We start from the raw sequence: 12,979 nt of genomic DNA, 5'->3' as shown, positions 1-12,979 counted from the left end.
CATGAGGCGGAACCTGAAGTAGAAATAAAAGAATAAAATCCATGAGCAGGGTGCAGTTACTTTTGACACGCCATGGCATCAGCTCCGAATAGACACTCGATTTCTCTCCAGCTCATGCTCACATTCCTTTTCTTACTGCACTTACAGCTGCTAATTGTGCTTGAGGATGGGTGGCAAAAACCAAACCGAACCGACCGTATCAAAAAGTCAGAACTCCTACAGTAGTAGCAAAGAAAGGAGGATGACATTAGCGGCTGTATGCTGTACACACACTTCTTTAGACACGTCACATTCAGATCGTCTTTCGTATATCACACCCACATGCAAAAGCTCAAAGTACACTTCACACTTATTTATACTGTACTTACAGTTGTACTTGTGATATTCTGTGGTATTGAGAGCCTGCGTGAAGGGAAGAAGGACCAAGTTAAGACGAGAAGAAGGTCTGCGTTAAAGAAGAAAGAAAGTGAGATAAACGAATCTTGAGAAATTCATATGTACTCATAACCGGTTGCATACTCTCTTTACACTCATCATCAAAAACATACACTCTATGATCCTCTAGTCCGTTCCAGTAATAGCCTTGGTTTAGAAACGTTGTGAGGAGGAAGAAGAAGAGCGCATGATTGCTGCGGCCGCGCGGTTATATAATAGTACATAACAAAAACACATTTTATTCTATCCAATTAGATTGCTGTCTCACGTTTATGACGCGCCGAGATATGTGGCTCCTCCAGTTTAGAAACTTTGTTTTACAGTGAATACATGACATTGTGAGTAGACGGTTATCGCATTAAGGAAAAGTACGAGAGGATAACCGTCACTAACACGATATGAAGCTCACTTGAAATTCTTCATCATCCGGGAAGTGTGATCGCTTTAAACACGCCGAATACAAGTAACAACGTATTCAATACTGTATGTATACAGGAGTACCCAATTGATGACGATCCCGCGCTTGCCGATGTTCCGTTTGGTGGAAAAATCATGGTCTTTGGTGCTGACTTTCGCCAGGTATCCAATGTTGTATCCTCTCTTCTACTTCGCATTCTTTTACTATAGAGCGGTAGTACTCACAGTAAGGTATTTGATAATAGGCCCTTCCTGTGATACCAAATGCGCCGCGCTCGCAGATCGTACAGCAGTGCTTAAATCTTTCATCGATTTGGCCCAGCGTCATCATCCACCACCTTGAAACCAACACGCGCGTCCAACAAGCTGCAGACACCAATGACGCAAACGAGCTTCGCGAGTTTGCGCAATATTTACTTCGCGTTGGTGAGCTGTTGGTGCCAACCAATGATGACAGAGTCCGGCTTCAGATCGTATGCTCATGCCACATTACAACACGTATGAATCATAGAAGCAATTTACGGCAACCTCAACGCACCACGTGTGGAACTTTATTACCTCATCAGTCGCTCCATCTTGACTCCAAAGTATGTTTATATTACAGCAATTGATAATTTGGTACTCAACCATTTCCCAGGCCAGAGCGCCGATACTGTGGATGATCCAGAGGATCAAATTACTGAACACCAGCTGCTCAATTTCATGAATCCATCCGACCTCCCACCACACTTGCTTAAACTAAATGTCGGTTGCCCAATCATGCTATTGAGAAACTTGCACACCCAAGGTGGTCTCTGCAACGGGACATGGCTGATTGTACGATCTTTTTAACCATATGTGCTTGAAGCTGAAATAGCTACCGGACCTCATGCCGGCATAACATCGCCTTGATCCCCCGCATAACACTCACACCGTCTCCCATTGTTGCGTAAAACAACCGTAACACCCATTAAATTTAAACCGCACGCAATTTCCTGTTCGCCTGGCATTTTCAATGACCATCAATAAGACACAGGGTCAAGCTTTCAACACTGTTGGCCACTCCTTCTTGCCTGAGCCTCCTTTCACGCATGGTCTACTCTATGTAGCCATGTTACGCGTCCGCACCCGTTCATCCATCAGAATCATGCTAGATCCCGAGAACTCAAGTATCGCGGGTTAGCAAGGTCAAAACACTCGAAATGTTGTTTTCATGAAGTTCTTCTATAAATCCTTTTTGTCGCCTATTCTTTTATCAATATCATTACATCATCTTTTTCTACACTCCATTACGCATTGCATTTTGTTTGGGAGATGTATTGCAAACTGGGAATAGTGATACGACCTTCTTTCAAATATTGATCAACCACTGGGCGAATACATGTATCGCTATGAAGTCTTGAAAACAAGCATGCCTTCTAGACTCCGGAAAGCCGTATCATACTTTTTTTGGCAGTACTTAAATAACACACTGTCATTAACCTTGACAACGCCAATCGAAGTCTTCGACCGCATTCATGCCTTCGATCGTCTCCGAGCAGCATCTATGTGTACGCAGAATAACTAATACTCACGTCATATCATCTCGTTACTTTTGCTGTTTAGTTATATCTATTTACCGAATGTGTTGCAGCGAGCGAATCCGCTGCTGTTGGGAGAGGACAACAGCAGGGTAGCATCTGAACCGGAGTAATCAGCCATATCCTGTACCAGGGCACATATGCGATTTCTCTCCCTTATCTCGATTTAACGGGGGGCTTCCGTATTTTTGCGTGCTTTGGCATCTATAACAACCTTCACCCTGCGAACATTGCATCAACGAGGCCTCTTGCTGCCTACGTCTGGTCGTGGCTCTTGCAATGATAATTAAATGGTTCGTTTGATCTTCATTCAGACTTTGTTTTTTGCGCAAAAGTTCTCTCGAGAAGTCAACAGGAATATCCGACACGCCTAACATTAAAAGCACAGAACTTCAAGGATACCATCGACAAGTAACTTTTTTGCTATCTAGCACAGCTACTGACACTGCTTCTCCTGAGCTGGCTATCGATGATTTGGCATATTGCATTCCAGTTGTTCACGCGAGGAGATGCGCTGCACTGCGAAGGCCGTTTTGTGCGAGATTAATTGTCCATTAGAGTTGGTAAGCAGAGAAAGAGAGAGATTCAGGTCGTGCAAAGTTTTGGCAGTATATATGATACCGAGGGAGTCTCGTTTGGTAGTCTGAGTGTGTCTTTGCGGTAAGGTTATACCGCTCTTGATGTAGATTATTCTTTTCTGAGTTACCCGGAAGGGAAACTGGTTACTCAACCCACTATACTAATTTTACGATTCTTCATAGCCCTGATAACTCTGAGCATTCCTGCTGACTCAACATAGCAACAAGAGCACGATATACATATACATATTCGCGTCGTTTGATTGTTCGCCCGTCATTGTTGTTCCACCATCCACATAGCCCGAAAGAATTCTGACAGCATTGCAACAATGTAAATATAATCGACAAAAACCAGTTCCGTATACTGAGGTTTTATTGCATCCAAAGAAACAAATTTCTGAGCCCAAAAGGCGAGTGACCTGTACACACATACAATTAATTTAATTATACATTACACATCCACAACGCCACAAAGTTTGAAAACCATTCGTAATCGTGAACTTACCAGTTTATTTCTTCTTGCTGACACCGACAGTTCTGCCTATTTTAGTTTCAAATAATTAGTTAGTAAGTAAATGTCAAAATCACTTGATAGCTTCATTCCTCCTCCCTTTACTCTTTCTTACTTACCTCTGCGACCAGTAGTCTTGGTGTGCTGACCACGGACACGGAGACCCCAGTAGTGACGAAGACCACGGTGAGCACGGATCTTCTTCAAGCGCTCCAAGTCCTCACGCATCTTGGTGTCGATACCGTTAGAGATGGCCTGGCTGTACTTGCCATCGACAGCGTCCTTTTGTCTGTTGAGGAACCAGTTGGGGATCTTGTACTGAGCAGGGTTCTGAAGGATGGTGACGATGCGTTCCAATTCTTCGTTGCTCAATTCGCCGGCTCTATATCATATTACTGGCTGTTTAATACTCTTTGTTGCTAATCATATTCTATTGCAATTCCTGTGTCTCTTTGTTGGACTTTTACCTCTTGTTAAGATCAATGTCAGCCTTCTTGCAGGCAACGTTAGCGAAACGACGACCAACACCCTTGACGGAGGTCAAGGCAATGGTAATCTTATCCTTGCCGTCAACGTTGGTGTTGAGCAAACGGATAATGTGCTGGAACTGTTGATCGTAAAACATACAAAAAAATGTTCCTTGAGTGAGTACGGGTTTTCTCATTCTCGTAAAGCGTCATAGTATAACGGTGTCGAACGTAGGAGATGTGGGTGTACTGTTTTGCATACCTGATTCCTCTCGGGAACTACAAGCGACTAATGGAATTTTGAATTATAAAAAAAATGGACAATGGTGAATATAAGTTCAACGATTAACACAACCAGTACAACTTTAAGAAAACGGGACAATACCCAGGTCATTATTCCATCCACATCTCCAAGATGACCCCATCCATCAATCCATCCATCAATCCATCTGTGTGTTGCTTCATCCATCCATTGTTGCTGTTTCCAACCACTCCATTTCTACAGTGTGCAAAAATACATACCATTTTGATGAAAGGGAGGAATATTCACAGAGTACCTCTTCCACTGTTAAGTCCAAGGTTGGAACAATTTCAGATGCCGCTAAAATTGTAGCATTCAGATAGAAATGCTCACTCTTTTCTATCCTGTTTCTCTCGCGACCGTTATGTTTTATAATGCTTTTTGTTAGTTAATCAAAGTTTAGAGCAACACGCAAAAAAAGCTTCTTTTTACATTGGTTACAGCATTTAGTAACGGCATATAGTAGATATTGCTACGTGATACTTACCTCTAATAACAAAGCAAAGTGAGCATAATGCAACAGAGTGACATGTTACGAGACATATGGTTTCTACTGCAACATCATCATATAAAGAGATAATAACTGTATCATTAATTTCATTACCTCTGCTTTATTTATAAATCTGAACCTTATGTACGATTATTAACGGGTGCTACAATTGCTTTCATATTGTTGCAAGAATATTTTGATTCACGCAAAACTTAAGAATTAATAATAAAAATTACGCATACACAGTATTCTATATCGGCTACCAAAATGCAGTAAAGGAACGCATATAAATATTGTCACTAGATTCGGCAAAGCTTACAACAATCGGTCCTATAATGGCAGTTAATAAGAACAGCATGCTGATGCTTACTTCAACCGGACACTTCTCCATTCCTGCAACGCGGAAGGCTTTAGGACCAGCTTTTTTTATACCAACAGCATTTACGAAAAAAAAATACATTATTAAATAATGTGTTAGGACACTTGCTGAGCGTAAAGTAGTTCCATAAACAAGACCAGCTACAAGAGAAAAGGCCACCGAGGTTCCATATTGTAAGTTGAAATCCATATGGCCAAGACACAAACTGACATTGCAATCATGCAAATGATGAATGTGTTTTGGTATCCGATTTTCCTCCCAGTATCATATTCAAATACATATAGATAGTGTAGAACCTCAACATGTATCACGTATGTAGTAAGTAAAGACTAAAAAAAATCGAGATTTGTTCCATTCCGGTCAGCATAGCGATAGACGAACGTTTTAAAACCATTATTATATCCCACACTCAAAAAAAATTATGTATATGGAAATCGCAACTTTCTAAATCAGTAAATTTGTATGCAGAACTGCAGCACAGATAATCATGAGCTATTCTCAATCTTTACAACTGTATATGGAAGAAAAAAGATAACCGAATCGGTCCGATAATCGTTCTTAGCAACATGTTGATGTCTTTCAATATATAAATTGGTCACGCTTGTATTCCGGACTGATGTCAGCAGAAGCAACTAGAAGTTTTTGATAATTGAGGTACCGCTCCGGCATAAACTTTGTGGAGCTTTATATCATAATAGCTCCCATGGCTCTTCCCGATTCCTTCAAAAAGTGCCTGGGGTCACTCCTGATGGTGACTCCAACCAACCCAAGGAAAATCCACCAACACATCCAAAACGAACCTATGCTCAAGCAGTTACCCAAAAACGTCCGGAAATCAGTCGAGGTCGTCTGATAACCCAGCTTAACGAATACGTCCCTGAAGATGTAAAAATGACACTTGGCAGCATGGCAGCCGACGGTCAACCAATCGCATCCCATTTACTTCGTCGAGGAACGGAAGAATACAGTGTTTTCTTTGATATGTCGACACGCTCAGTCAAAGAGGACGCGTTTTTCCGAACAGCTCGAGAAACGTTTGATAACTGGGATGAGGCCATAGGTCTCATCCACCATCGCGAAAAGAAACAAGTCCTATATGAGATGACTTTTGCAGACGAGGACATCTGCAACCTGGCACTGGAAAAGGGCGTTACCGTCGGTGATGTTCACTTCCCGGCTGTCAGATCGCTCCCTCCGGAACACGATCTCACCATAGTACAACTCGAAAAACTGCCTACAGGCGTCAAAATGTATGAGCTGGAGGTCTTGTTGCGCCAAACACTTACCCAATTCGGACACGTGTTGCAACTTGGATTATACCGCTCTGTAGAGGGTGGTTGGTTCCAGGGTAAAGGATACGCAGTGCTCATGAAATCTAAGAACACCACCCCAGAGTCGTACAAGCCCCTCACCCACAAGGTCGACTTCGGTCTCGTGCAAGGCCGAGAACGGTCTTTTTACGCTACTTGGCAATCCATGGGTGATTACTGCCGATACTGTCACTCCCAAGACCACACTCTGAAACAATGTCCAAGCCGCGTTCAACCAGAATGCTTCAACTGTGGAATGATCGGTCACTATGCGAGAGAATGCGATCATCCACACAACGCACTCCCGCGCAAACAATCAAAGACGACGACTGGTTCAGCATCGCCAATAAAGTCGACGACAACCAGCAAAGGTCCAAAGAAGACCAAAACCCAACAATCGCATCCACCAGCTCAACATTTAAGTGATACACAATCTGATCATCGCTCTCATAATGTTCACTCGAAGTCAGCTTTGGACAAAACGACGATTACCATTCCAAACCCGAATTGTGAACAAGAGCGTGAAAACCAGGCTCAGCTACACTCGAAGGTCAACGAGGCCACACCAAAGCAACAACCCAAAGGGAACTCAAAACGTCGAAGTTCCCAGCCTAAACATGTACCCATGGTCACCGAGGAACCGCTCAGCGACAACACGGATACCTCAGACGAATAATTCACACCCCCAACAGACGATGAATCATCATCTCAATCATCCTCCGATGAAACTGATAAGGATGAAATAGAAGACATGATACTCTGCTCGGACGAAGTGGATGCATTGACCCAGGATGCTACCCAACCGCTTCCGTCGGAAGCAGGAGGTTCGGATTCCGCCTTCACGCCGCCTATCAGCACACCATCGGGTGCCTCGGCCTCGAAGCACAATCCCCAGCAGCAGCAAAGTGAAGACTCAAGCGACGACAACAAATTCGACGCCACTGAGTAAACGTCCCCCGACAGCGGTCCACAGCACGCCAACGACTTGATCACCGGTCAATCGTCCGCGGAGACTATGGCCTCTGATTAGATCAACCCCTCCCTTTTATAGGGATCGGAAAGATTTATATAGTCTCGAACTCCTTCCAATCCTGCAACAGCCAAATATGATTGCGCATGGTGATAGGTTGTTTATCCTTGGAGATTTCAACTATTCATATGCGCAGCGCGACTCATCATTCATAAAAGCAGCACCAAAAGAGTGGTGCGCACACTTGAATGAAAACTTTGTCAACCTGATACTGCCGTCGGACGGATCTAATAACCTCACGACGACATTCTACAACGGACGAGGCACATCGTCAATTGATTATATCTTTGCGTCATCATCATTCTCCCTGCTGTGTTCGGCACCCGATGTCCGCCATGTGAATAGCAACTGGACAGATCATGCATTGATAGTGACCAGCATGCGGGCCAGTATTATCCGGCAGGGTCAAGACATATGGAGAGCCAACCCACTTATTGTCAACTCGGTACAATTTAAAGAAAAACTGAATTCAGCACTCTCATCGGCACATATAAGAATTGCCAACATAGCCTCGCCACAAGAGGCCTGGGATGAAGTCAAAAAGATTGCGAAAGAGGAATGCCGTCAATATGGACGTTATCTAGCCAAGAAAAAAGACCATCGCGAAAAACACCTACTTCGTCAACGTAATAAGATGATGCGCCATTTCAAGACAACAGGAAGTCGACCTCAGCGCCTTGTTAATATTACCGCCGAGCTCAACGAGATTCAAGAAGATCACGCTAGAATTTTAGCTATCAAAGCTAATGTCCGCTGGAGAGAGCGTAGCGAAATATCGGCCGGCTATCTAAAACGCACAGCACAACAACGAATGGCACAAAGGAACATCCTCCAGCTAGAACATCCAGTAACAGGCATCGTAGACTCTTCGATTGATCATATGCATCAAGCAGTCTGTTTATTTTATTCACAATTATACTCACCGGAACTGATTGATGCAGCAGCAATATCAGACCTGTTGGACCATTTACCGCCATCATGCGTGCTCTCACAAGACTCTTGCGACATCTTAACAGAAGACATGACTCTCGACGAGTTACTTGACGCAACCAAACGTGCACCGAAAGGAAGCAAATCCGGGACTAGACGGCCTGCCCTATAACATGTTGTCTACCATTTTCAAACACCCGTTATATGGCAGAATGGCTGTTGATATTTACAATTCAGCTTTACATCAGGCACTATTCCCAGCATCATGGTTAGACACATGTATTTGTCTCATTCCGAAGAAAGGGGAGCTCTCCCAACTACGAAACTGGCGTCCAATTGCATTGATCAACACGGACTCTAAAATATTTACCCGTATCATGAACTCACGAATAGTCCGTGTTAGTAATGCATTAATTAACAAGTATCAGACGGGTTTCGTGCACGGACGCTACATCGAAGACAATGGGCTTGCTGTACGACTTGCTATGGACCATGCCGCCAGCGTAAATGCCGATGACGTCGGCATATCTTTGGATATGGAAAAAGCGTACGACCGCGTTCATCCAGAATATCTCGAATGTTGTCTTAGCAAATGGGGATTCCCAGCAAAGATCATCTCTTCTATCAAGACTCTTTTCTTCGGCAGCAATCTACGAATCAACATTAACGGGTCCTTGTCTCCAGCATTTAAACAACAACATGGCGTTCGACAAGGAGACCCTCTCTCGCCTATTTTGTTCAATCTGGCCTTAGAGCCTTTCTTGGTCCGCATCCTCAACGATGAACAATTACACGGATATGATATATCGATGGCAGCAAGTAAAGCTCTTACCCCAGCCACACCGTCTCCAACTAAACGCCGATGACTGCTTTGTTTTCATTCATAATGAATCACATTTGCAACAAGTCCGCCACCACTTAGACACCTACTCCAGAGCATCAAACGCCAAGGTCAATATGGACAAAACGCACGCCATATCACTATCTGGCAAGTCGTCATCCACTTTGCGCTCGTGTTTGGAGGGAATGGGCATTAGATCATGGTTCGATCGACGAGCCCATCAAGCCTTGGTATATCTCGGATATCCTTTGTATCAATCGCCGCAGCAACGGGATGGCTTCCTGGACAAACTCCTAGGCAAGATCAAATCAGCCTGCAACATCCATGCGCACCGGTCACTCTCGATTCGCGGTCGAGCGACAATTCTGAATGTGCTGATATTATCATCACTTTGTTGGCACGTCTTACGAGTTTGCGCGGTCCCTCATACATTTCAGAAGAAAGTTCGCAGCATTTGCCATGACTTCTTGACTAAAAAGATGTTTCCCAAGATTGCATTTCACCGACTGGCACCACCTCGCAAACAAGGGGGCCTTGCAATATTAGTCCCGGAAGCACAACAATCAGCACTCCAGCTCAGATGGATCCAACCTATGTTTACTAATGACACCAAGCAGCGATCGTTCATACATTCGTGGATAATTAATACTCAGGCAACATGGACTCCAAACCAGGACCCACATATGTGTCTCCTATTTCCCCGACTTCGGACCGCTTCAATGAGTAAACCCGTCAGCTTCTCAAATCAGCTATGCAAGGCCTTAGACAATTTTACGGTTGACTATCAATCCCAGCTCATACCGACCGCTACAGTTCTACAACTGCACGTCCTAGATGCCATGACGCCGACACAGCGCCCGCTCACCAAAACCTTAGACGTATGCTTACGACGCATCGCCAAACACAGGATCCTAATGGACGATTTGTTCATCTTTGATTTAGCGAATGGCTGTTTACGGAGACGGCTCGCCACGGAATTCTTGATTTACCCGCGCCTTTTGGGTCTACTGGTTCGCTTCTTGGACTTGGGTGAGTTGGGATTCCAACCAGCGGTGTTTCAGACTTTGATCCCGAGGCATCTTCTTCACAACTCTATTGATCCCGCTATCCGTGAACATAAGGCGGTCGATCTGGGAGCATGGTGCAAGGTCCAAGATAAACAATTGACCACGATCACAGCAAAAGAACTCAGACAAGCAATCATCGACAAGTCTATACACGTCGAAGCCTGGGAAAACACGATCTTAACACCTAGACAATGGGATACCTTCTGGCGATTGAAGATATCGCCAACGGCTAGAAATATTTGGTATCGAACGCTTCACAATAAGATTTCATGCCGTAAAACTCTACATTCAATTATGCCCTCCGAATTCACATCCGCTGTATGCCCAATTTGTAACCAAGATGAAGATGATTTGTCTCATTTCCTGTACCAATGCCCTCGCAAATGGTCGATCTGGTGCTCCGTGTGGCCCGACCTACTATTACAATCTGTTACAGAATCTGCTGTACACAATGCCATCTTTCACCTGTATTTTCCCCAAAATGCTCCCCGTCTCCCTTCAGATATAATTATCAGCTGTATATTAGAATGTCTTTCGAACGCCCACTGGCGCTTTGTTTTAAAACAACTCTCCCTTCGTTCCCAATAACATTATAACGCAAATTCATTCTCTTTTGTTAACCCGCACCCAAGAAAATCTTCCTTCTATCGCCAACTAGTCAAACGCTACTTAGCTTGTTCTCCTCACCTCTCATATTTAATATGCACGTGACTTGAAATAAAAACCGACGCAATAATTTGTTGCGCGCCTAAAAAAAAAAAAAAAAAAAAAAAAACTTAATAGCTCCCATCCTGATTCATTGTGTACGTGTTAGCTAACAGCACTGTACCTTTCGGGACAATGTAAGCTGCATATTCTGCTTTTACACCAAAGGACATCAATACATTATCTTGTCAGTTCATGATACGCATGGTGCTTGATAGCACCTCCTCACCACCCAATAACAAGAGAAAATAGATATACTTACAATCTTTCGTGACGTTGTGTAAGACAGCACTACTGTATGCATGGCAGCTCTACAGCGCATGCAATCTTTTTGTACCGAAATCATTAGCAGGAGCTCTAGGTTATCATTGTGAGTGGGTATCCCTTTATGCTCGATAACAAAAGTTTCGACTTTCTTGTGTCATACAGCTAGTCTCCTATAACAACGCAATATAAAAAATGTTCAGCAAATGGTGGTTGCCGTAGTGTTAGCTGCGGCAGTGCTGTACAATAACTAGGTAACGTACAATATGAAGACAAACGTCCATCAATACCAAATCATGTTCCTTAAATCATTTACATGTACACTTACCTAGAAAGACAACGATATCGTCGTCGTCAAACTCGCTCTGTTCTTTGTCTCTGTACATCTCTTAAAGCATAATTTCGCTGTGTCGTTCTCAAGAGCCTGCTGGATAAAATGACGATTATAGGTTATCTTTTACGAGAAATAAACTTATCCATCCTCCTTTTGCTACCCATGAAAAAGTCAACAACTTTTGTGAGCCTTGGAAGAAAACTATAGATATCGTCGAATATGCCATTCCAAATATGTAATGGAATTGTCGAAAATGTTTAAAAACGGATGCGCACAGAGGATCGTCCAAGGATTTTGCAGTCATGCCTAGCAAAAGGTCGGCTATAGCATTCGATGTAAAAGTGCATATACTCGGTCACGTACAGTATACGTTGTGATTACTAGTTTTATTTGGACTTGTCGTAGTCCTCGTTATCCTGAGGAGTAGGTCTACGATTACTCTCTTACTATGTTCGGCCACGCCGCTCCAAGCCTATGAATATGGCAGATCCTTGAAACATAATCCGGTTGAGGAGCTACTAAAGACTTGGTTATCCCCAGAACTCATCAAATCAGCGCAACTGTTCTTTCAGAATGGTGGATCGCTCGACCTTAAAGGAATGTTGGAATCAGATCTGCTATATGAAGTATGGGGCTTCTTGAAGACAATGACAACATCGGAAAAACTGAATTTGAGCTCAGTGCCTTCATTATGCTTGAGGAACCTTGAATGCGCTTGACCGATCTTTACGATATTGAATGCTTTGACAAGTCCGATAATGTTGTACTTTTCGTTTTAACCTAAGTGAGATTATAACCGAAGTCAAAATGTTGCTAATACATTTCCGTAGGGTCGCTTAACGCATTTAAATGTTGGCAATGTCAAAAAACACCGGTTAGTATCATACTAGTTTTAAAAGGAAACATATCAATATTGTAAATATTTACCAATAGTTGCTGGTGGTTCTATAATAAACGCTGTAAAGGTTTATAGGATAAGAAATCAAATCCCTAGCAACGAACCTCAAAAGGTGGGTTATTTTTATTATTTTGATAAACAGACTGATTTGGGTTTGGAAGAACAAAACAATATTTTCTTCTGTAGAAGCACAACTACGCCGTCTCTCTCGTCGTACTTTGGGCAGACTTTTACAGAGCAGGTATGGAAAAACATCATGTACTCAATAGTTGACTTTTTCTTACACCATCACAGAAAAGGGATCCGGCGCCACCATTTGAAAGCAATGATTCTCCATCGACGCAACCGATCCCTTCACAAACGTCTCTCGCAGCTCATACGTCCATGTCTAGTCAACGGTAAGTCATGCTGTACAGTTATTTCTCGCTAACTTTAGTCTATAAGGTTATTCATTTGCTAGTCG

General features: G+C 43.3%; 2 protein-coding genes across 2 annotated transcripts; both read right to left on the bottom strand.

Moving 5' to 3' along the window:
* Positions 1-3,301: 3,301 nt before the first annotated feature.
* Positions 3,302-4,519, bottom strand: BDB00DRAFT_839054 (40S ribosomal protein S18). The gene is made up of 6 exons (XM_053124676.1): positions 4,490-4,519; positions 4,230-4,256; positions 3,968-4,107; positions 3,620-3,882; positions 3,495-3,530; positions 3,302-3,408 (listed from the first exon to the last, which is right to left on the bottom strand). The coding sequence occupies exons 1-5, from the start codon at positions 4,490-4,492 to the stop codon at positions 3,499-3,501; spliced, it is 465 nt and encodes a 154-aa protein (XP_052976393.1). The 5' UTR covers positions 4,493-4,519; the 3' UTR covers positions 3,302-3,408; positions 3,495-3,498.
* On the bottom strand, positions 4,520-5,699 carry BDB00DRAFT_839052 (uncharacterized protein). The gene has a single exon (XM_053124675.1). It carries the CDS (start codon positions 5,324-5,326, stop codon positions 5,018-5,020), a length of 309 nt encoding a protein of 102 aa, XP_052976392.1. The 5' UTR covers positions 5,327-5,699; the 3' UTR covers positions 4,520-5,017.
* Positions 5,700-12,979: the final 7,280 nt, after the last annotated feature.

This window comes from Zychaea mexicana (assembly GCF_025766255.1).
Source record: "Zychaea mexicana strain RSA 1403 chromosome Unknown BDB00scaffold_75, whole genome shotgun sequence".
Taxonomy (NCBI): Eukaryota; Fungi; Mucoromycota; class Mucoromycetes; order Mucorales; family Lichtheimiaceae; genus Zychaea; species Zychaea mexicana.
Note: the sequence above shows the minus strand (reverse complement) of the source record. Positions and strands in the feature narration are given on the sequence as shown.